This window comes from Varanus komodoensis, unplaced genomic scaffold (assembly GCF_004798865.1).
Source record: "Varanus komodoensis strain SLA01 unplaced genomic scaffold, ASM479886v1 scaffold119, whole genome shotgun sequence".
NCBI lineage: Eukaryota > Metazoa > Chordata > Lepidosauria > Squamata > Varanidae > Varanus > Varanus komodoensis.
The window spans coordinates 221,701-246,499 of NW_025335344.1; the positions used below are offsets into that span (position 1 = coordinate 221,701).

The following is a 24,799-nucleotide window of genomic DNA, read 5'->3' on the forward strand; positions in this document are numbered from 1 at the left end:
GGGGGGAGTTAGTCTAAATGTGCATAAGTTTACACCCTTTGTGTGATTTCGACAAAGAAAATCTGGGGAAGGTTACACAACCCTTCCCTGACACAGATATTTTGATTGCCTTTGACACACGCACATACACACACACACAGAGTGACTTTTAAGCTTAAAACTGGGAATGGACTCTGGAACTCAGTGGTATCGTGTCGAAGTGCTCAGGTTCACAGCCAAGCTTTATATTCTGTTTGAAGCTCAGATAGTCTCAAGGAGCAAAGAGCAGTTGCAGGAAGGAGAAAAATTAAACCCAGCACTAGAACTGTGCTTCCAGTCTGGATCAAGGCCTCCAGGGTGTCTGCTTCTTCGAAAGAAGGAGATGCGGTCATTTCTAAGCATGTTATTTAATATTTTTAAAGTGCTTTTATGGGAACATGTAGTTTGGCTTCTCAATTGGTCCTTGAATGAAACATTCTCTGTACTTCAGCTTTCCCCAACCTGGTACTGTCTAGAGCACTGATGGCGAACCTTTTAGAGACCGAGTGACCAAACTGCAACCCAAAACCCACTGATTTATCACAAAGTGCCAACACTGCATATATATATATATATATATATATATATATAGAGAGAGAGAGAGAGAGAGAGAGAGAGAGAGAGAGAGAGGGAGGGAGGGAGGGAGGGAGAGAGAGAGGGCTCTGTATGCCTGCTGTGGCACAAGTGCCATAGGTTCACCACCACTGGGCTAATCCTACTCTGGTGCAAACCCCTAACCCTAATATAGGGCTAAAATACCATAGAAAAGAGGATGGTTTTGAAAAACCATCCTTGAGTAGCTTTTTCTGCACACCTCATCATTTCTGCCCATTCTGAACACATTCCAACCATAAAAACCAAGCCAGGACACCTCATTTTTCTAACCCTAACCCTACCCTGGGGCACACCCCTAACCCTAATATAGGGGTAAAGTTCCACTGGAAAGAGGGCAATTTTGAAAAAGCCGTTCTTGAGTAGCCTCTTCTGCACTGCTCAGACTTTCTGTCCATTCTAAACACTTTCCAACCATCAAAATCATACCAGGACACCTCATTTTTCTAACCCTAACCCCACCCGGGTGCACTCCCCTAACCCTAATATAGGGCTAAAATAGCATTTAAAGGGGGGATTTTGAAAAAGCCATCCTTGAGCAGCTTTTTCTGCGCAGCTCATCATTTCTGCCCATTCTAAACACATTCCAATCACCAAATCATGCCTTTCCCTCTGTTTTCCCATCCTCATTCTCTCTCCTTTTCCCTCACTTGGCTAGTTTCTTTTGTTATTGACTTCTGCAATACTCTTCATTTCTACTCCAAAGACAGTCTGGCTGGTCAGTTTTACCATAATGAAGATGTTTAGTCAGAAAGCCTTTGTCCTGGTCTGCTTGGAAGGAGAAAAATGGTCGATGGACATCTGTCCATTCCGCCCATGTGCAAGAGCCAGCTTGACTGAGAGTTGAAACTTTCTTCAGCTGGTAATGGAATTATGTCCTCTGGAGGGCAGAGGGCTAGCTTAGGGGCAACAAGACAGGCCACGGACCCCATAGCGTTGTCCTTGACACCTTGCCACCTCTCAGCATCTCCCACCTGGAACAACTCCCCCACCCTACCCAGTGGGGGCACCAGCCCTGCTTGTTGCTTCTGTTTTGAGACTTCTCTTTATAACCTGAAAGACGATCAAGCGTTCTTTTACTACTTTCTTTCCCTCAGAATGAAAATGGACGGATGGACAGTTCAAAATGGGAGTTCGAAAGCACAAAACCAGACCGAATTCATCCTGGTGGGCCTCTCCAATGACCCCAAGATCCAGCTGGTCCTCTTTGCAGTCTTCCTGGTGCTCTACCTTCTGACCTTGGTAGGCAACATCCTCATCATGGTCACCATTGTGCACGAGCGCTGCCTTCACACTCCCATGTACTTCTTCCTGAGCAACCTCTCGTTCATCGACGTCTGCCACTGCTCGGTCACCGTGCCCAAGATGCTGGCTGACCTCCTGTCAGCGGAAAAGACCATCTCGTTCACGGGCTGCGTGGCCCAGATGTTCTTCCTCCACCTCTTTGCCTGCACGGAGATCTTCCTTCTGACCGTCATGGCCTACGACCGCTACGTGGCCATCTGCAACCCCATGCATTACCTCACCGTCATGAACCACAAGGTCTGCCTCCTCCTGGTTGGCAGCATCTGGCTGGGCGGCTCAGTCCACTCCCTTGCCTTGACCGGCATGACCATCAAACTACCATACTGTGGCCCCCGCAAGGTGGACAACTTCTTCTGCGATGTCCCACCCGTCCTCAAGCTTGCGTGCACCAACACATATGTCATCGAGATCCTAATTGTGTCCAACTCGGGCCTGATCTCTGTGGTCTGCTTCGTGGTCCTGGTGGTCTCCTACGGGGTCATCTTGATGTCCCTCCGCCAACGCTTGGTGGAAGGCAAGAGGAAGGCGCTCTCCACCTGTGCAGCTCACCTCACGGTGGTGACTCTCTTCCTAGGACACTGCATCTTCATTTACTCCCGACCCTCCACCAGCTTCCCAGAGGACAAGGTGGTCTCCGTGTTCTTCACTGCGGTGACCCCATTGCTCAACCCCATCATCTACACTCTGAGAAACGAAGATATGAAGCGAGCCCTCAACAAGCTGCTGTGCCGGAAGGTCAATACAGAGAAGAACTGAGGGCCTGGACTGCTAAGAAAAACTCGGATAAACCAGTGAATAGTGATGCAGCACAGCCTGGAGGTTGAGCAGTGCAGCAACACTTTTGGATTAGCAGGGGTGGGGATGTTGTCTGCCGTTCCCACCATCCACATAATTTCTTCTTCCGCCTGAGCTGGGCTGAAATTCCCAGACTTGGAGAGATTTTTCTCCCCGGGACAGCAGATAGTTCCTTATTGTAGGACAAAGTATTTCTGAGTGGCTGGATCTAAATAGAAACCTAAGGGTTTCAATTCAGTGTACTTCATGCAGCAATTGGCGCGTAACTAATTCTTTTTCAAAGATTTTTCCCCAGTGTGTTGAGCTCTTCTATCCTATAAAGCCTGGGAGACTCAAGGCAGAGGCAGTATTATTACATTGTCGTTGTCATCCTCATCCTCATCCTCATCCTCATCATCATCTATCTATCTATATACCACTCTTCATTACCGTTTACACTGGCTACCAATTGAAGTCCAGGCCCAATTTAAGGTGCAGGTGATGACCTATGAAGCCCTAAATGGCTTAGGACCTGGATATTTGAAGGACTGTTTCCTTCCATATGTGCCTACCCACCCCTTAAGATCTGGGGCAGAGGTCTCTCTCCAGGAGCCCTCCTTGAAGGAGATTAGGAGGGTGGCTACCCAGAGAAGGGACTTCTCTGCAGTGGCACCCCCACTACAGAATACGCTCCCCAGAGAGGTTCACCTGGTGCCAACGTTCTACTCTTTTTGGCTTCAGGAGAAACCCTTTTTATTTTCCTGCTATTTTAACGTTTAATTGATTTTAATTGGCATTTTAGTATTTCAGTTGTAGGATGCTGTGGTTTCTTGTTCTATTCTACTCATTTTTTCTTGTAAGTCATCCTGAGACGCTAGTGGCAGACAGAGTAGAAAAGCTTTTAATTAATAAATAAATAAACAGTAGCAAGATATTTAATCATCCTATATAAATAAATGTTTGATTTTTAAAATCTTAAAATGCAACATTAACTTTATGGAGAATGCTAGATTTTAATATCAGCAACAAAACATTTATTTGGTGGCTTTGGCCAGACAGGACAGATTTTAACTTAGAATCAGCCCTGACTATAATTTTCTGTCATTTTCAGCTCTGTGTGCTAAATGTAAGTTGCCAGCTACACCTGCAGAGCAATGCATGGAATTAAAACATTTGTTTGAATCCAGGTTTGGTTCTGCTGCATTTGCCCGTGTAGTTGGAAGTGCTGATTGAGGCCGAAGAACTACATCAACCAACAATTCGTGTGTATAAATATTTATGAAAGGTGAATAAATATTATAAACAAGGTCTCACCCAAGAATTGAATACTGAACTGCCCAACCTTCCCTATTATTATCTCGGATCTTAGGCGATGCTTAATTCAGCAAAGATGGGTGTTTCAAACATACCAGATGCCACACTGTTTTGCTAACAAAGGCCTAATTAAATTGGCCAATTGTTGTTTTTTAATACATTTTATTTATTTTTTATTTATTTATTAAAACATTTCTATGCCGCCCCTTGCCGTAGCCTCGGGCGGCTCAAAACATATTTTATTATTTTTTCTAGAAACCAGCATTAAAAACACCAATCATTTAAGACATCGGACATACTGGGTCAGCATACGGACTTTTTAAAAGTCCATAACCATATATAAATCTACGCATAGTCCCGTTTCTCTAGCCAATAGCAAAAGAAGTTCCAAGTTTGATAGAAATATGTATCCTCCTTCTCCTTCAGAGACAAGGTCAATCTGTCCATTTCCATGCAGTCCAAAATCTTTTTTAAGATCAGTTCTTCAGTAGGTGGCTCTTCACTCCTCCAGTGTTGGGCAAATACAATCCTCACCTCAGTAATTACATGTAGAATCAAATACATAGCTTGTTTATCGGCATCATCAGGAATAATGCCTAATAGAAAAATTTCAGGTTTAAATGTTAAAGGTTTTTGTAACATTTCCTCAAGCCATTTATGCATTTTAACCCAGTATTTTTTTGCCTTATCACAAGTCCACCACATATGATAAAAAGTACCAGGTTTATGTTTACATTTCCAGCATCCATTTGACATATTTGGGATTAAATTGGCCATTTGTTAAAGCTGAAATGCCGCTGATGTGTTTCTTCTTCAAATATTTTGGCAATGCCCAATAGCAATTCCATTCTGGGAGGAGGTAATAATGTGGCTTAAGCTTGTGATGGAATGTTCTTAAATATTTAAATGTGCACATATTTTTTAATTGCCTACCCATTTCTTGGAATTTAATGCAAAGTCAACATAAATAGATTTTCTGTGCCCTGCTGACAGCTAAAAGGGTAATATTACAATAACACTGGAACCATAAATGGCCTCTTGCTTTTACACAGTAGATGGAGGATTTGATGAAACATTAGACTTTTGATGGGTGACCTTTAGGTGTAATGTACAAATGGAGATATAGATATAGGTGAATATTTGGGATGCCTTTGCTGAAGTCTATGCATAATCATTTTTAATAATGGCAGTAATGTTCTGTTAGAAACTTACAGAGATCTATAATACATATGTAATTTGTGCTCTGGATCTTTTTACATTTTATTGTTCCCTGCTTAATGGTGTGGTGTGAGAGGATGAACAATAACACAATTATAAAGAACAATAAAAAACAGAATACAGAAATAACAACAGCAAAGAAAACCTACTAAGTTAGATACTAACATCAGTGAAATACCTGACAGGCTAACTTTCTAGGTCCCTAACCTTGCCTCTCCCAACCCATATGAAGGAATATTTGATCCTAGCAACTGCAGAAAGGTTTAGCATAGTCTGATAGTGGGACTGAACCCAATCAAAGTAGAAATTCTGTTCAGATCTATCGGGACTCTTTCTTTTATGGATTTTATTTATGGATTTATATCCTGCCTTTTTCCTACAAAGGGCTCAAGGCAGCTTACATCATTCTCCTCCTCCATCTTATCCCCACAACAACAACCCTGTGAAGTAGAGTCTGTGACTGGCCCAAAGTCACCCAGCTGGCTCCATGGCTGAGCGGGGACTCGAACCCGGATCGTCTGAGTCCCAGTCCCATGCTCTTAACCACTACACCACACTGGCTCTTTTAAAGCTTCTGTAGTTAGGGGTGGGAAGAGGTATTTAGTTTGGGAACGCATGATGTTTCTGAAGAGGCACTTTAACTCTATCCCCATCCTTTACTTCAAATTAATTCTATCTTCTCCCCACATCCTTGCAAAAAAAGCAGGGTAAGGAGACAGGACCTCCTTCTGAACTTTGCTCCCATTGCTAATAGCTGTTAGAGAAGTATAAATTGGGGGAAACATGTGAAGAGAAACCTACACACAAGGTCACGGCCTGATCCAAATTAGCAGGTCTCGCAGGTGCTTTTAAGCTAAAGAATCCGGAAACAAACAAGAGAGGGAAACACAAATATGTTGCTGAATGAAAGAAGAAAACAACTTCTCAGGTGCCAAAGACAAAATATTTATTTTACCAACATGCTTGGAATTGGAGGTAGATTCTATCTCGGAGCCTCTTCTCCATCATCAGATATACTGTAAAGGATTCCTCCAACATTTATTTTACCTTAATGTAGTGTTTCAAAAAGATCAAATTAGGGATGTGCAGAAAGGACGACCATTCATTGCTGTGGTTGCATTTTCCGCCTTTCCTTTTTTAATTCCAGGAAGGTGGAATCTCTGATCTGACGCCGAAATAGCGTGACTGTCCTAATGTGATGCTCCTTGGCTGGGTTGGGGCAGGGAGAAGGTCACCCTCTGGGTCTCTCCACCAGGCAGAAAAATGTCCTGGACCAACTCATCTCCACTGCTTCTTTCATCCGGCGTCTGGTATTCAGCCATATGGTGCCCCTAAAGATGGAACCTTCCTACAGCCATCACCAATGGCTAAAAGCCACTGAGAGCATTCTCCTCTTCCTCCTCCTCCTCCTCCGTGAGTACGAATCACTTTGAAATCCATCTGACCAGTGGACATCGTGGCGTTCCCCCGACCCAAGCCTGTGGCACAGACGGATTTGCACCTGATGGGTTTTGTGTTTCTATTCTGCAATGGGCATTGTTGTGCCACTCTCTCTCTAAAGTTACTCTCTGAAGAAGAGAGTCTCTTCTCTCTGAGAAGAATACAACTCCTCAAACCCTAGGAGGGCTTGTTAAACTACACCGAGCAAAACTTTTAGAGTTTCCAAAACTTTGGGGCACTTGTCTGAAGTCCCTTGTGTCTTAATTCTGAGTGCTTCAAGAGCAGTATCATGAATTACCTGCTGGGCAGCTGTGGCATCTTGTTAGGACTGAAAGACTATATAAGCTCTCCTAAGAGAGGAGCCACAATACAGGGCTGGAACGAAAATGTAGCTGCTCCATCATTCATCTTTCTGGGTTATAGGGTCCTTTTCAGAATTATTTTGGAAACAAATCCAGAGGTCCCCTTTATCTTTCCAGAAGCCAAACCAGAAAGAAAGAATCCAGTTAGAATTCTTCTAGGCGGGAAAAAATCCCAAAGAAAATACTAAATATAAAGAAATAATCTGCATCCCAAACTTGCTTTTGGATTAGATAAGTTTTGTTTTTGTGTAGGTAAATTTGACACCTAATCCAACAACTGCATGCAGAAGAAGAAGAAAATTCAGTTATGAGGTTTGATGCTTTTTTATAGTTTATTATTAATCCTGTAAAAAACAAAACCATCTTTATTAGAAAGGCTTCCTCTGGTTTCCCTAAATGAACTATATCTTTTGGGGCAGTCAAAGCTTTTTTTCGCCCATCATAAAAAGGTCTGGAAGTTTATCCAGAAAGAGTTCTGTCACGTGTATAATCACCAGCAACAAGATATGTAAGTAATTCCTTTAATCATTTATTTGGGAAAGGGAAATTTGGTGGCATTGGGCTACTTAAATGGTTTCACACCGTTTGTTTTAAAGTCCCAGCCTCTCACTGATCTCCTAGTCAATAAGAGCAAGACTGAGCAAGACTGTTCCTAGCAAATTTTAATAATAACTGTGAAATGGACAAGGTGGACTGTATTTCACATCCACATCACCCAAATGGAGGAACGAGATTTAGAATTATGTGTTTAAATAACAGCCAGCAAGCTTCTAGTCCTCACAATTTAACCTGCTATGGAGACACATCTTTAAGTACAGCACCATCTTCATGCACATGGCCAGTGCTAAAGAATTTAAGATGAACAGTATTATATAAACAGTATTATGCTAAAAGATTCCATACCATATTCTAAGAGGTAACCTGGCTCCAAGCTTTTCAATGCTAACGCTTTGAACTGGGCCTGGACTTCAGTTGGCAACTGTGAAGATGGAGGACTGGTTTTATCCTCCTACCTATTATTATTATTATTATTATTATTATTATTATTATTATTATTATTATTACTATAACATTTCTATGCCGCCCCTTGCCGAAACCTCGGGGCGGCTTACAACATGATAAAATACATTGAAATACAATAGTACATAATAAATTACCATTAAATACAAAAATACAAAAAATACATCCTCCTCAGCAGCCTTGCTGCTCTGTTCTGGACAAATCCAAGTTTCCAGACCATCTTCAAAGGTAGACTAACAGAGAGAGCACTGCAATAATCCAGAAAAAGATAGGCTGGACATGCACATGGTGGGCATGTCGTGAGCGGAGCCAGGAGTCAGAATAGATGACCCAGGAGGCCCCTTCTGACTCTCTCTGTTTCTGTGTTGCCAGCATATGACATTCTGCCTGTCCAGAGAGGATCGTAGCTGGAAGATCAGCCACGGCTTATAAAATATAAGTAGAATCAGGATGGTTAAGATACTAGATGGAACTCAGGAGATCTGGATCCTGAGTCATGGTGGATCTGGAGATTCCGCCTTGAAGCTCCCTGGGTGATTTTGGCCAGGCACTCGCTCCCAGCCTAACCTGCTTCACAGGGCTGATGTTGTAAGGATAGAATAGAGAGGAGGAGAATCTTGCAAGCTGCTTTGGGTTCCTTGCAAGAGGAAGAAAGGCAGAGTGTGGATGGAAGATCAGCAGCACCATTTAAGCGTTTAGGACTACTAGCTGTCGCTGGTTTCATCCTCCTTGAACGCATCTCATTAAAGCCCTCCAAGCTGGAGAGAATTCCATGCTTTAACTCTGCACTGGGTGAAGAAGTCCTTCCTCGCACCTATCCGGGATCTCTCTCCCACCAGCTTTATGGGATCAGCCCAGCTTCTGACCCTTTCCGCCTCTCATTCCCACTCATCCATGCTTCACTCCTTCCAGTCGCAGCCGCACCAAGCATGCTTCTGGCCAATGGCACGACCGTGCGAGCGTTCGTCCTTTCCGGCCTGACCAGCAACCATGGCATCGAACTGGCCCTCTTCGTCTTCTTCACGGCCGTCTATGCCTCGGTCCTCCTCGGCAACACGCTCATCGTGATCACGATCATCTACGACCGCACCCTCCACACCCCCATGTATTTCTTCCTCAGCAACCTCTCCTTCATCGACGTCTGCCACTCTTCTGTGGTCCTGCCCAAGATGCTGGCCGACCTCCTCGCGGGGACGAAGGCCATCTCCTTCGGAGAATGCATCGCTCAGATGTTCTTCTTGCACCTCTTCGCCTGCACAGAGATCTTCCTCCTCACCGTCATGGCGTTCGACCGCTTCGCCGCCATATGCCGCCCCCTTCATTACACCACCATCATGAGCCGGTGGGTGTGCCTGCAGCTGGCTGCAGCCATGTGGCTGGGAGGGCTCCTTCACTCCGTTGCCTTGACCGCTCTGACGCTCACCGTGCCCTACTGCGGCCCCAACGCCATCGACAACTTCTTCTGCGACGTGCCCCTGGTCATCAAGCTCGCCTGTGCCGACACCTACGTCTTCGAAATCCTCATCGTCTCTAATTCGGGGGTGATCTCCGTGGTCTGCTTTATCGTTCTGGTAATCTCCTACATCGTCATCCTCATGTCCTTGAGGAAACGCATCTCCGAAGGACGGCGGAAGGCTCTGTCCACCTGCGCTGCTCACCTGACCGTGGTGACCTTCTTCCTGGGGCACTGCATCTTCATCTACCTCCGGCCGGCCAAGAGTCTGGCTGCTGACAAGGTTGTTTCCATTTTCTTCACGGCCGTCACGCCACTGCTCAACCCAGTCATCTACACCCTGCGGAACGAGGACATGCTGAACGCCTTGAACAAGCTGCGAGGTCGGCAGGTCCATTTGGGAGACAAAGGACATTAGGCCGCAGGGGTGGAGGAAGAACGCAACATGGTCAGGTGTGGAGCTGTTTCATTCTGAAGGACATTCACAAACTCACCGGTGGGAACAGCATTTCATCTGCTGAAGAGATGCAGAACCTCAAGCTTTGGTTGTTGTCATGTGCCGTCAAGTCTCCCCCGACGTCTTTCATCTCCTCTGCCTCTCTTTGAGCAATAATTGCCTACTCTCAGCAAGGACTCGCTGACGTTTCCTTCTTGTCACCTTTAGTCAAGCCCACTGTGATCTGGGCGACTGGAAGGAGCTCTGGGCAAGGCTGGGGAGTCAGGAGGGCACAGGGCTCATCAGCTGTAAGGTCTGGAAGTTGCCTGACATGGCGAGAGGCTGAGGAGGTCTTGCTTGGACCATGTGGAGAAGGATGGAGAGGAGAGGCCCTGAAAGGCCTCCAGGTGAGGCAGGAACACGGCACTGATGCTTGCAAGAGGGGGGGGTCCCACATGGCCTGGGAATGGCCCCCAAGCAGTTCCAGTGGTGAAGCATGGAGGCCAAGTGGCTCCTGCTTGAAAAATAGGCTCCTTGAAGGTCCTATTTCCAACCCTGAAGACCCCTGATTTAGGACTTTTTAGAAGGTCAGATACTGAGGATGAAACTCAAATACTTCGGCCACCTAATGAGGAGGAAGGACTCCCTGGAGAAGAGCCTGATGCAGGTAACGATTGGAGGCAAAAGGAGAAGGGGATGGCAGAGGATGAGGTGGCTGGATGGGGTCACTGGGGCAGTGAGTGTGGAATTGGGTGGACTCCAGGGGATGGTGGAGGACAGGAGAGCCTGGAGGAACGTTGTCCATGGGGGTCATGATAGGTCAGACACAACTTTGTCACTAGGCAGACATATTAATTATAACCAGAAGTTTACAGTGATCTGGAAGTCAAGCGAAAATCAACGAAGGTCTTATAGAATTGGATTCACATGCTCCAAAAAACAGGCCCCATTTGGAAGGCCCTCTGCCCCTTGGATCATGCATATGTGAGGCATTCGGTGATGTGGTTGAGAGCTATGGGTTTCTCCTCTTAAATCAGCCTTTGCTGCACCCCTCACCCTCAGTAACCATGTTCCCCAAACTGCTATCCTTCAGATGTGTCGTACTGCAATTCCCTGATTCCTGGGCCTGATAGCTAGCCCAGCAGACGTGGAGGCACGAAGTAGGGGGAGGCTGACAGGAGAGGAGAGTGCAAGCCACGGCCCGTGGGGGCTTCCAATATGGCCTGTGGCTGCTTCTCCTCGGCCCACAATCCCCCAGTGCAGCAGGTGCATTTTTAAAAGCTTCCACTGGTGTCAGTGGAAACTTTTTTCTGCCCTGTTACGCTTGGGAGGCAACTCCCCTATCGCCAGCACCCAGCAGGGGGGGATCCCACTTGTGTTCAGGCAGATAAAACTGAGTCTGGCCAAACCAGGGCTTTTGTTCTCCCACACTGGCACCACCCCACTGCCCCCAGAACCATCTTCGTTCTCCCTTCCCGCTTTGGGCTTGTCTGGTCTCCGAAACACAGCCCTGCTCCTTGCTAGTTGATCTCCCCCCTTCCACTCCCACAGGTTTGTCTCCCAGGGCTCCCTCTTGCTAACATGAGCAAGATTTCAACCTAGGCAAGGGGCTTAGCTTATGATCCTTGTGGTCCTTGAGCCTGACTGGTCACCGTGACCCCTTCCTGCATCATGAGCTTCTGCAGCAGAAAAAGGAATGCACAGAAGTCATCTTTGCCCTAATGAATTCCCCCCGGATCCTATTAAAGGTTTCTTTGAAAAGCACACAGAATGATGAAACGGCACCAGCAAGCTTCCTCAGGTTTTAATTAAGCAAAGACAGATGTTTATGGCAAGGATGGAAAAGGTGCACAAGAAAGTCAAGTTTGGTAAAAGCATTCAACAAATTATACGCAGTGGCATCATTGTCACCAGGGCTGTATATTCATTCCACATTTTATTCCGAGCTGTAAAGGAGCTATCCACAGTACTGAACCCTGTCCCCTAATAGCTTCCGCTCCATGGAGAGCTCCTTTGAGTTTCTGAATAAATGCCAGGCTGGATACATGGCCCTACATTGGAGGAATAAGCTTTCGGTCCATTTTGGGTTCGATTTTGTTTTAGAAAAATTCTACTGCCACAGTGTCTCTAAGGACAGGCAACCAAGGCCAAGATCACCCATATGAGTGTATTCCCAATCTCTGGGGATGGGTATAAAAACTGGACAGTGGAGAAAGCCGATGGCAAGAAAACTGAGGCATTCAAAACATGGTGCTGAAGGAGAGCTTTGTTGGGAACGCTGGAAGATGAGCAAGCGGGTCTTAGATCAAATCAAGCTAGAACTTTCCATAGAAACAGAACTGATGAAAACGAAGCTGCCTTCCTTTGTTTTCAGCAATTCTCATACATCCTGAGAAGATAAGACTAGTGCAGAAGACAATCATGCTGGGGAAAGCTGAAGGCAGAAGAAGAGGAAGATCAAATATGGGATAGATTGACTTCATAAATTGAATCCTATAGTTGCCATAAGTTGCAGATGCCTTGATGTCACACGGCAACAATAACAAATTCAGTGTATGATTAAATCTAGGCCCAATCCAATGTGCACAAATGGATAGATCTTTGTCCTAGGAAAAAAGCTGTTTCCAAACAATTAGAACAATTCACGTATTCAAATTTATTTATTTTTTATTATTATTAGAACATTTCTATGCCGCCCCTTTATTTACATTGTTTATTACAGTTCTATACTACTCAATACCCAAAGTTCCCTGGGTGGTCACAGCAAGATAAAACACATTATAGAAGTGCGAACATTTGAACACTGAAAACAGTTTTTAGCACAAGGGAGAAACAACCAACCATAAAAATTTCCAGGACCTGATTAAATACTAAAATACCCTGTCATATGTTGTCAAATGCCTGGGAATAGAGGAAAGTCTTAAGATAGCACCAAAAGGTGACATGGTGGACGCTGGGAAGACCTCACTGTGGGAAGCTTGATGGGCCACAACCCAGAAGGCCCTTTCCTTGTTCAATTTGGAGGAGGACTCCAGACCAATTCGAAAGTGGACCAGGATGGGTACTCCATCCTGTATTTCACTCCTTGTCCAGCCCAGCACCTTAGTCATTTCTTTGTTATAATGTTTTTCCATTTTTCCTTTCAAGGAACTCAAAGCAGCTCACACAATTCTTCTCCTCTTCTCAATCTTATCCTCACAACAACCCTGTGAGGGAGGCCGGGCTGAGAGTCTATGCCTGGCCCAAAGTCACCTAGTGAGCTTCATGACTGAGTGGGGACTCGAACCCAGATCTCCTGAGTCCCAGTCCCATGCTCTTCACCACCACACCACACTGGCTTTTGGTGGGATATGCTCAGATCTTCTGGTCACTACTGTTGCTCTGGCCACTGCATTTTACAGCAGCTGAAGATTCTGGACCTTTTTCAAAGGTGACCCCATTCAGACTGCATTGCAGTAATCTAGCTTGGAGGTGACCCAAGCTAACATGAGGGGAAACCAAGTCCATCTAGCATTAAATTGTTTCTGTTGTATTGCTTCGTGCTGTTTTTGATGTCGGGAGCCTTCTTGCACTTGTACAGTTTCCTTCTCATCGCTTTATTTGTGTGTCACTTTCCTTCAAGTTTGTTTACCGCCTACCGTGTGGACTGAAATATAATTTGCCCCACACAATAAATACATTGGACTGGATCCAGCCTTCGTTAGAGCAGACCCACTGAAATCAATGAGGCTTGAGCCTTGCCATTAATAACCTGTCCCTTTGATTTCAGCAGGCCTATTTTAAATTACCATTTAGAGCAATTTATACCGTTTATACCAGGCTTGAGCCTTGCCATTAATAACCTGTCCCTTTGATTTCAGCAGGCCTATTTTAAATTACCATTTAGAGCAATGTATACAGTTTATACCAGCCTGTGTCTGCTACATAACAGTATATAAAAATTTTAAATAAATAAATACAATCATGACTGGAACCAACCCATAATAAAAGTATTCATCCATACAACTTTGTAAATTAATGCCATTTACAAATAGATAAACTGACCAGCCAATGGCTTCAAACTATACAAGAAAAAGAAGAAATCCCAACACAGCAATGACTTGTCTACCAAGTCCAATGGATCTCCATTCCAGACAGACAATGCGGTGCTTTTAAATTTCGCCTTTACATTTTGGGTGGCAACTCCACCTGTGAGGTGGAACCTTCCTTCCAGCTCTCAGTTAGGTCCTCTGTATCTGTCCGCCCCCATCTCTCACCTGATCGGATTACCAGCCCTCTTTCAAGCCCCACATACTTGCTTGGTGTGGACATTGCTTGGTCTCTCACCAGGACCGGGCAGCATTTCCAAAATTATCTTCTGGCAGCAGGATCTATCTGGAACTAAGGTGGTATGGACTTGTCAATGTCCAGGGCTTCCAAAACATGTCAGCTGTTGCAGAAGCCAGGATCTCTCCTAGCGGAGCTTACAAAGCCTGAAGATATTGTCACCAGTTGGGTTGGTCTCTATTCATCTGGATTCACCCTCTTCATCATCTCCTAACCCTTTCCCACCAGAAAGGACAGACATTCATTCCCTCAGGGAGAAGACCTTTCTCCAGTTTCTGAACTTCCTCATGGAGTTCTTCACCTCTTCATTCCTCAGGGCATAGATTATTGGGTTGAGCCCTGGGGTCACCGCTGTGTAGAAGACGGCCACCATTTTGTCCATCGAGAAGCTACCAGCAGGGCGGGTGTAGATGAAGATGCAAGGCCCCAGAAACAAAGCTACAACGAGCAGGTGGGAAGCACAGGTGGAGAGGGCTTTGCGCCGCCCCTCAGCTGACCGCGTCCTCAGTGACACCAGGATGACCACATAAGAAGCCACCAAGGCCAAGAAGCAGACCAAGGAGATCATGCCACTGTTGGACACCACGAGAACCCCAGTCCAGTAGGTCTCAGTGCAGGCCAGTCTGATCACTGTGGGGACGTCGCAGAAAAAGCTGTCGATGGTGTTTGGGCCACAGTATGGAAGACGGATGGTGAGCATAGTCTGCACAAGGGAGTGGATCATCGCTCCGACCCACAGGGCCCCCACCAAGCAGGTGCAGACCTTGAGGGTCATGAGGGACAGGTATTGTAGTGGGTGGCAGATGGCCACGTAGCGGTCGTAGGCCATGACGGTGAGGAGAAAGATCTCAGCACAGGCACAGAGGTGCAAGAAGAAGAGCTGGGCTACACAACCGCCATAACTGATGGTCTTCTGAATGGAAAGGAAGTCCAGGAGCATCTTGGGCACGGTGACCGAGGAGTGGCAGACGTCGATGAACGAGAGGTTGCCCAAGAAGAAGTACATGGGGGTATGAAGGCCACGGTCGGCAGCCACCGTCACAATGAGGAGGAGGTTTCCAGTTAGAATGAGCAAGTAAACGATGGCAAAGGCTACAAAGAATATCGGCTCCAGTCCTCTGTTGTCAGTTAGCCCCAGGAAGACGAAATGGCTCACTGCGGTGTGGTTTGGCCCATCCATTTAAATGAGGCAGAGGGTTGGCTGTGCCATCCACCTGAGCAGAGAAAAATAATACATTCCGGTTGTTGTTTACTTATTTGTATATGACTTATATAAACCATTCAGCATCAGCGTCACCATCGCATTCATACCACATATTTTTTTTCTCTTGCAAGGAACCCACGATGGTTTATAAGGTTGTTCCCCTCCTTGTTATTTTATTTATTATTTATTTATTTATGCCGCCCCATTCGCCGAAGCCTTGGGGCAGCTTACAACAATAAATTAAAATAATTATAATCATTAAATTAAAAAATATAAACATTGGATTAAAAATACAAAAATACAAAATAAAATAAGCCACCTTGGCCAGATAAAATCCAATAATATTAACAGTTAAAATGCCGCTTAAATAAAAAGGTCTTCACCTGGCGCCGAAAAACAAATAACGACGGCGCCAGGCGGACCTCTGTGGGGTGCGCATTCCATAACTTAGGCGTCACCCTCCTCCGAGTACCCACCCTCCTAATTTCTTTCACGGAGGGCTCCCGGAGAAGGGCCTCCCCCGCCGATCTCAAGGGGCGGCTGGGCAAATATGGATGTAAGCGCTCCTTCAGGTAACCAGGACCCAAGCCGTTATACATTTTAAATGAATAGCAACAACCCTGTGAGGTAGGTTAGGACCATGTGAGCTCCCAAGTCACCCTGAGTGCAGGCTAGGATCCAAATCTCTCCCGTCTAACTCTCCCCTGCAGGCCACACTGACTCCCTGTTCATGTACATAAGAACCTAGGAAGAGCCTTGCTGGATCAGAGCAAAGGCCCGAGATTCTGTTCCGACAGAAACCAACCAGCAGCCAACCAGAAGTGCACAAGTTCCAACCCAAGTTCCCCAGCTGCTGGTGTATGTTGGCAGAACCTGACCCAGATCCTGGTGTTGGCATATTGCCATTAAGTCTAAAAACCACTGATAGCCTTCTTCTCCATGAAGTTGTCCAACCCACCCACCCCCCCTTTAAAACCATGGAGACTGTTGGCCATCATGCAGAAGTGAATTCAGTAGTTGAACAATTCTGTGCTGTGAGAAAAGCATTTCATTTCATCTGTCCTGAATCTCTTTCCTATCAGCTTCATAGGATTGTTGAGGACAGAAAAAGCCCCTCTTGTTTATTGTCTGATGGTGAGCGAGACAAGAAACACTAGCAAATAATTTTATATTTTAAAAGACTATTGTGGTTGCACACTGACAATTACAATGCGCCCGTCTCCAGTCAGGACCAGCTGCCAAAGTCATCTTACACAGTAAATTAATACATTTTATTGTTATAATGATTAGTAACAGAAAATACCACAGCAGAAAACATTCAGTTACATTTGAACATGCTTAGCTTGACCTGCACTTCTTTTTTAGAACATCTGGTGTCAAAACATCTGCCTCCAGGCTTATCTTTACAAATTCTGACCTTGATGGAGGTTTATTTTATCTCTTCTGACTCTCTTGAGTATCTCTGAGAGAACACTACGTGACTGGCGTTTGTTGTTTGGTCATCAGGAAAACAAAATATTCTTTGGGATGACCTCTCTAATATTATGAGAAAAGAAAAAGTGAATTCTTACTCATGCTCACCACACCATACATTCTTTGGTTCACCTCTCTCATTTCTCCCTTACTCCCCTTTCTTCTAAATTAACCATCCCAACAGTCATAACCTTTTCTTACAGAGAGTTGCTCCAGATCTTTGGTCCTTTTAGCAGCCCTTTTCTGCATTTTTTCTACAGTATCCTTTCTTATGTTCTCTGGGTCTGCATAGGTGGAGTTCAGAAGTGAAATAAGGTAATGCCATTTGGGGTCAAGCCAGTGAAAGATTTCTTGGAATAGGGGATCATATGTTTGCTTTCTCTGTTCTCATTCATTGTCTCTCCCTTCCTTCTCTCCCATACATCAACTTTCCAAATTCCTGTGTGTGTATCTATCTGCTTCACAGTGTATTAGCAATATTTAATACCAATATTAAAAAGTACATGAATAAGTAACCACATTTTTGTATTACTCATATAGAGCCAAAACTTCACACACCCTTGAGAGTCCAATTCTCTGAATCTGGAGCATTTCCAAAACCTGCTTTTGGGGTGCTTTAAAAAATTGCAAAGATGGCTCTAATTTTTTGAATTCAAAACCTTGACCATTTCAGTCCCTGCCACCCTTCCGCAGCCATAGATTTATTATTTCAATTTCAAAAAAAATAGATTTATTATTGCAATAGCCTTATTTCCTTTCTCATCCACTCTCCATACAGATAGAAGTTACTGCTCGGCACATGCGTTGCATGCAAAAACCCAGACATCACTCGTTAAAAGAACTTGGATGCCTAAGAAAAGCTTCTGTGTGAATTTTGCTGAAAAGCAGCTGCCAGCCAAAACAAGCAATATTGGGCTGGAGGAACCAACCATCTGTATTAATTTATCTGTTACATTTGCACCCCAACTTTTTCCCTTTAAGAAAGATGGCTCTCCTCTCTGTGTTATCCTCACAATGACCCTGTCGGGTAAGCTAGGCTGAGAGTCAGGGGCTGCCCCCAGGTTACCCAGTGATCCCCATGGCTGAGTGGGGACTGGAACGCAGGTCTTCCAAGTCCCAGTCCAAGACTCTAACAGCCCCATAGTGGCTTTCTGTCCACCAAAGCCAGGCACTGATTTTAGTGGGGTGAAGTTGAACATAGGAAGAGAGCCTTCTGACACCCATCTCTCCTTCCCCACAAGGCACAGTCAGTCCCCTCTCAGACTCAGATCTGAGTCCTGGGACAGAACAGCAGTCTTTCCACCAAAAACCTAGTCCTGATCACCCCCAACTTACATCACATAAGCAGTCTAATTTGGTGGCAAGGGTCTTTTTGCCGTTGCCATTCTTAAAAAACTGGAAGAGAGAAATCTTGCTAGATCTAGTTCTGTTACTAAGTGATCCACTTCTTGCTCCCAATCTGATCAACAAGGCAATCTATCTTCCACTCAGCTTGTGTAACTGTAAAGATACATTCACACACGCTGCACGAGCAGACACACAATCACGCTCCTTCCACAGACAACCCGTACGCCAAGAGCTGGGAGGCACCAACAGCTGCCATACAGTAAAATATGTAAGAAACAGTTGCCACCAGCAATTTCCCAGCTCACACTGGCCTTGAGTGCAAAGCAAGCTGTAGATAACAAGTAGAAATGTCAGATTCATTCCCATGCTGTCCTTGGAAATGCAGAACATACACCTGGCTCAGGAATGAAGATTATGCCACCAATTTCAGGACTCAGCTTCCTTCTCCTTTACGGTTTCTTCTTTGCAGTCTTGGTCCCACCAGGGTCTGTCTAGGTTCCATCAGATGGCATCCATCTCTATCTTTTATAGCTTTGGGTTCTTCTAGTGTAAGAGCTGTGCGTGATGTCTTGGAGGACAATGAAGGAGAAGGGGGGAGAGCTTGGGAGATCCAAGCTCCTCGCACTAATTAATTCACCAAGGGGCTTGCGTGTTTACCAGGGCTTACATGTGCACAAGTTTTCGTCAGACTTTGGGAGCAGGGGAGGAATAAAATAGATTGAAAATAGAAAAATCGTATTGATGTTTCAATGGCTCCTTTCCAAGGCTTTGAAATAAAGGTCTGTAGTCCAATTCCCAGGTATGCTGCTCAGAGATAAGGAGAAAATGATTCTGCCCATGCTCAGAGGCACTCTCTCTCACACACACCCCGCCTCTTTCTTGCGGCTCTTTTATCATGGAGGATAACGGGCACTAGTTCTGATGGCAATACTCTACCTCTTGGATCGGGGTGGAACCAGAGGTGGGGCAGGTACCCTCTTCCTGTTGTCCCCACTGCTATTTGAGTTCCCCTACAACCAGGCTTCGGCAAGGGGCGGCATAGAAATGTAATAATAATAATAATAATAATAATAATAATAATAATAATAATAATGTGTTCTGCTGCTTCCTGGCATCCACTCTAAATCTTATAGAAAGAAAAGTGGTTGTGAGACATAACTGATGCATGGCTTTATAGTTATTCCTTAAGGTTTGCTTTCACATGTTCAAGATCCAAAACAGAACAACATCTGGTTCCACTGGGGTTCGAACCCAGGACCTTCTGCGTGTAAAGCAGATGTGATAACCGCTACACTATGGAACCTGCTGCGAGACCATGGACCATTTTCCAAAGGTATAACCTACCATGCAGGGCTATTCTACACAAGGCATTTTTTTAATCTGCCACATTATTGAGACTTCTGCTTCCATTTTCTTTGACCTTTATACATTCTTCCCTGTTTCCCAGGGGTTTCTTTCCTCTGCCTTGCATGTGTCCCATAAGCAACCACTAGGTGGGACTGTGAAATTATGCAAATATACGAGAGCTTCATGCCACCTTTTATAAATAATACTAGATTTTTCCTAATCTAAAAAAAGCAGCAGAAATGACTGCAAAGGACATGAGAGGAAGAGAATTTTGTGCAAGGAGTGTATACAGTTCTGTGTGCAAGGAAACATCAGTGTACAATAAACGTCTCATGCAGAAAGGCTCATGGACTCTGTGACATAATTAATTTGTTCTCCGTTGACCATTCTTACTAGCTGCATGTCTAGCAACAAAAAGACTTTGCATTCACATCCATATCAAAGCAATAGCTTTTATGTAACATAGATGGTTTCTTTGTTCTTCCAAATATTTCTCATTGTCTTCATCCCATAGTTGCACAGATCCAATACGGCTAAAAGCCATCTCTTGCAAATGAGTGGGTAGTTCTAATAATAATAATAATAATAAAATTTACTGTGCATTTGTCATTCTCTGTTCATGGTCATTCGGGGTTCTTCAGATGACATCATGAGCAACTCATTACACTTCTGTTCCTTAAAGTTCGTCACTTTATTCCTTTCAGTGTCAGGAAAACCCTTTTATTCTCCCAACATTTTAACATTTAATTGGTTTCATCTTTGATTTTATCATTAAAAGTCAGATGCAGTGTGTTGTTTGTTGGTATGTTGTTGTTGGTTTTTTGTAAGCCATCCAGAGACTCTGGTATTATATGAAAACTTTAACTAAATAAATAAGAGTGCTTTTGCTAAGGGTTTTTTTTTTTTTTAAAGACAGGAAAAATGTGGTATTATTTATGAGGGTGGGAAGACAATGCTGTTTTCACTTGGGTAGTTGCACCTTTCCACTGTGCTGTAGTGCCACCTAGTGGTTATCAAGTACAAGCAAAAAGGGAAACGTTTCCCAGGCAATGCCCAAATCTCAGTTCTCCAACCGAAAGAAGACGCAGCAGATTAACAGCCTTGCACAGAAAAGCCCTGACAGTGCGGGCCAGACAAGTCCTTGTCATCACACAATGCACAGCTGTGTTCAGAAAAGATACAACAGCTGCACAACCCCTTTGGACTGTGAATGCAACTCGCCTCTGTCCGGAAGCATCCCTGGGAGAGCGACAGCCGATAAAGTGCCGGCTTGCAAAGAGGGGGTGTGAAGCAAGGCACCTCTGCGGCTTCAGTCTTGTCACACAGGGCCCCCTCCCCGCATCCCGGCCCCTCCCCCCGCCCCCCCCCAGGAGCGAGCGCTTTCATCCGCCACCCTCATTCACCTCCCGTGTGGCCATGGCCTGTTCCCCTTTCAGCGCCTGCATGTCAAAATCCAGCGCAACACGGAAAGAAAGGGAGTTTCTGTAGGAAACAATGCCTTTGGGAGAGTGAGCCAGGGCGGGGAGGGGAGGGGGGGGCTGTCGGGGAGGGGGGAGCGCCAGCCGAGGCAGGAGGATGGGGCGGGGGGGCGGGGGAGTCAAGGGTGGCTTCGGTTCACCTCTCTCGCCAACCTCACTCGCATGTGGCGAAGATGGATATGGCCAATTTGTATGGCCCCAGGAATCCTGCAGCTGCCAAAGAAATGGGTCAGCTCCAGAGCAGAGGCGGGGCAGGGAGAGGAGAGGAGAGGAGAGGAGAGGAGAGGAGAGGAGAGGAAGGCAAGCAGGCAGCCTTGCAAGGGCAGTCCGGCACGGGAGCCAGGGCTCTGGATTTCAGTCAGGAGCGGGCAGTCTCCCCACCCGCACCCTGCTTTGTATAGCACAGTGATGTTTCCCCCGGAAAATAATTCAGAGATAAGTCCCTGTTTCCTCTGAGCATCCTCTTTGCAGACATTCTGCAAAGCTTGATGGCCTCATGCATTGCCAGGAAATGATGCCATTTCTTCTCCTTCTCCTTCTCCTTCTCCTTCTCCTTCTCCTTCTCCTTCTCCTTCTTCTGTTTGTTCTTCCATTCCAGCCACCCAGATACATCCAGGGAAGGCATCTGTGCTGGATGGTGCTGAGAAGGTAATGTATCCACCAGAACCACTGCAACAGCAGTTCCAGCCATGGGTGCCTCCCTCTGCAGAGAAGCCTGACCCAGCCTGGCAGCATCCAGAGAAGATGGACTACAACTCCCATCATGCCAAGCCAGCATGCAGAGGTTGTTGTGGCCTGCAGTTGAGGCAGGACTTGACCATCCGGCGTTCCAAGCAAGCCTCAGTTCTCCCAGTGCTGGCATGAGAGTCAGATGAGCGGTGAATGCCCAAAATCATGTCACTTCACAGGTGCCGTCGCCTGTTCGGAAATCAGGTGGAAAATGAGGGTGAGGGAGAGATCAGGTTCAGACAATGCAATTACCCTCCTCAAGGGCTGAATACGGGTTGTGGGCATGTTGTTGTTGACCCATGGGTTATCGTGTTGTCCGAACGCAGCCGAGATAACCAACCATGGTGAACAACCCGCAGTTCACAACCCAACTGCAAACCATAGATTGTCGAGGCCCTGCACTGATGGGGCATCCTTGCTCCCCCCTTGGAGCTGAGAGTCAGCACTGGCAGCACGGCAGGTGGGCTGTGGTTGTGGCAGGAGCCAGAGCAGGCAGCCCTGGGGCAAATGCCAGGTGAGGGCACACCTGAGGCCCGGGACCCGACACACGCAGCGCAGCCGTCACCAAGCCCATCAACGCCACCCTAGCATAAGCGAGGTGTGTCGAGGCGGTGAGGCCAGGAAGCCCTCGGCCTGTGATTTGGCACGAGCAATGGGAGAATGTAAGAGTCCTGCTCCACCACTGAAGCAAGAGGAGAGGGCAGGAGTAACAAGCTCCGAGAGAAGCGCTTCCACCAGGCACGGCACCCAGTCCAAGGCAAGGCGAGCTCTTCCAGCTCCAGGACTGAGATGGGCCAGGCGGGACAACGGACCGGGCAGGGGCAGATGAGTGGCAGGAGCACCAGTGGGAGCCATTCCAACAAACTGTCCCGAGGGAGCAGAGGCGGGGCAGGGGCAAGGCCAACAGAGAGAATCCGGAGTCCATTCCACCATCCCTGCCAAAAAAATCTATTTTCCCCACTCTTCCCTAGCCATTCCTTTTTCCTCGAGAGTTGCAGCTGTTTAGATTGCAAACCTGCAACAGGGACTGTCTCATTTCATTGATTTTATACCAGCTGCATCCACTGCTACAGCATTTACATCTATGTATAGATGCACCTTTTTTACCGAGGACATAAAAGCATTAAAAACTTTACGTAGTCGTGTCTGATGCATGACGACCATAGGCCAATAACACGGCCTGCCCACGTGGGCAATTTAGTCCCACTAAATCATCTGGCCCGAGGAAGAGAATCAAGCGGAGACACAGGCAGCAAACGGGAAGACCTGTTGCAGGCACATGGTTAACGGATCATGGTCTCTCAGCATGGCTGGGTTCACACCACACAAGTACCCACAGTCTGTCAACAAGCAATGGTTTAACCATACTTAAGCCATATTCTGGCTTGTTGTCTGGTGTGAACCCAGCCTGCATATCAGTTGGCCTAGATCCAACCTGCTAGTGTTGTACATAGATAGTTTGGGCTGCCTTCCTGGAAATATTCATTCTGGTGCTCATGGAAAGAGGGCAAGGAAACGCCCTCCTGGACCCAAAGAAGGCATCATACCCAGGCTCTTGGGGCTGGGAAGGCCAGGAAGTGTGGTCTAGCCAGCACAATGCCCCCTGTGTAGCATCACTCCAGTGCATTGTGGGAAAGCAAATGGCGCTTGGACTCAGCCAACTGGAGGTGCCCATCCGAGGGTGCCATTGCAGCCAGGCAGGGTCATCAGGGTCCAGCAAGAGAGGGGCTGCCGGGTGACCCTTTGCCAGGGGTCCTCAACCTGGAACTGACCCTGGCCCATGGATGGGCTGATCAGACCCCTCCTTGCATCCAAAATTAATTCTGCCCTTGTGTCACCGTGCGAAGAACGTATCATGCAACCTTGCCGTCCCCCAGCATGGAACCTTTCAGACATGTGGGACTACATCTTCCAGCATCTGCTGCCTGGAGGATGTTGGGCATTGTAGTCCATCACACCTGGTAGGCAACAAGTTGCGTAAGGAGGATGCAGGAGACTGGTACCTTCTCCAACCGAGAACAACAGATTTTTGCTAGAGTTACACTCAACCCTTCCCAGATTTCGATTCTCTCCAGTTTGCAAGTGGAAAGGCGATGAAGAGGGCTTCTCGCACCCGGGTGCAAGAGGCTTCCCTGGGAAGGGGCTGTTTGTTTCCTTCCCTGTCCCTCTTTGGGTTTACAAACCCTGCCCGGCATTTTGTTTTGACCTCGGGGTTCAGATGAGGAGGAATGGTGGAAGGAGGAAGGGAAGAAAGAAACCTCTGCTCTCCTCCACTCTTCCTAATTTTCTTGGCGCGTTTGGAGACACGACAGGCTCCCGTCACCACCCCCTCTCTAACTCCTCTCCACTCCGCCACACACAGAAATATCGTCTCAAAGGGGCCCGTTCCCCCCCCCCCCCCCAGCCCCTGAAGTAAAAGTCTTTGCGCCTTTGTGCTGCGGATTCATTAACATTCCCCTAGCGAGCTTCTCCGCGGATTTTACTTTTGTAGCTCTGGGAGGAGGTCAAAAGGCCACAGGGAAGAGGTAAAAAGGAGGCAGGAATGGTGTGGGATGAGTGGGGGAACGCGGGGGGGGGGGAGGCAAAGATGCTGGCGCTCAAAGGGGGAGGGGGAAGAGGGGGCGATGGAGAATGCGCCATGGGAGGACAGATGGTGGAACGTGTGCGGATGGGGGGGAGCAAAGCAAAGCAGAGGAGAGGAGAGGAGAGGAGAGGAGAAGGTACAGGAGGAACCCGGGGGGATAAGCGAAGTGAAGTGAAGTGAAGTGTAAGTGAAGCAAAGGGAGAGGAGAGGAGAGGAGAGGAGAGGAGAGGAGAGGAGAGGAGGAAGACAGAAAGAGACATGAGAAAGATATGAAAGGATGTTATAGGGTGGAAGGACGGACGGATGGATGGATGAACGAACAGACAGAAGGAAGGGTGGAAGGATGAATGGAAGGAAAG

The 24,799-nt window shown here is 46.6% G+C and overlaps 3 protein-coding genes and 1 non-coding gene across 4 annotated transcripts in view; 2 read left to right on the forward strand and 2 right to left on the reverse strand.

Moving 5' to 3' along the window:
- Positions 1-2,691, forward strand: part of LOC123018911 (olfactory receptor 4E1-like) — a 4,407-nt gene extending 1,716 nt beyond the window's left edge. The window contains exon 3 of the mRNA XM_044421370.1: positions 1,728-2,691. Coding sequence (XP_044277305.1) covers positions 1,728-2,691 — 964 coding nt within the window. The remainder of the gene's footprint in view (positions 1-1,727) is intronic.
- Positions 2,692-6,665: 3,974 nt separating this feature from the next.
- Positions 6,666-15,458, reverse strand: LOC123018902 (olfactory receptor 1509-like). The gene is made up of 2 exons (XM_044421362.1): positions 14,560-15,458; positions 6,666-6,681 (listed from the first exon to the last, which is right to left on the reverse strand). Exons 1-2 carry the CDS (start codon positions 15,456-15,458, stop codon positions 6,666-6,668), a joined length of 915 nt encoding a protein of 304 aa, XP_044277297.1.
- On the forward strand, positions 8,993-9,934 carry LOC123018901 (olfactory receptor 4E1-like). Its single transcript, XM_044421361.1, has one exon. It carries the CDS (start codon positions 8,993-8,995, stop codon positions 9,932-9,934), a length of 942 nt encoding a protein of 313 aa, XP_044277296.1.
- Positions 15,459-19,532: 4,074 nt separating the features above from the next.
- TRNAV-UAC lies at positions 19,533-19,605 on the reverse strand. Its single transcript has one exon. It is a non-coding gene; the product is annotated as a tRNA-Val (tRNA).
- Positions 19,606-24,799: the final 5,194 nt, after the last annotated feature.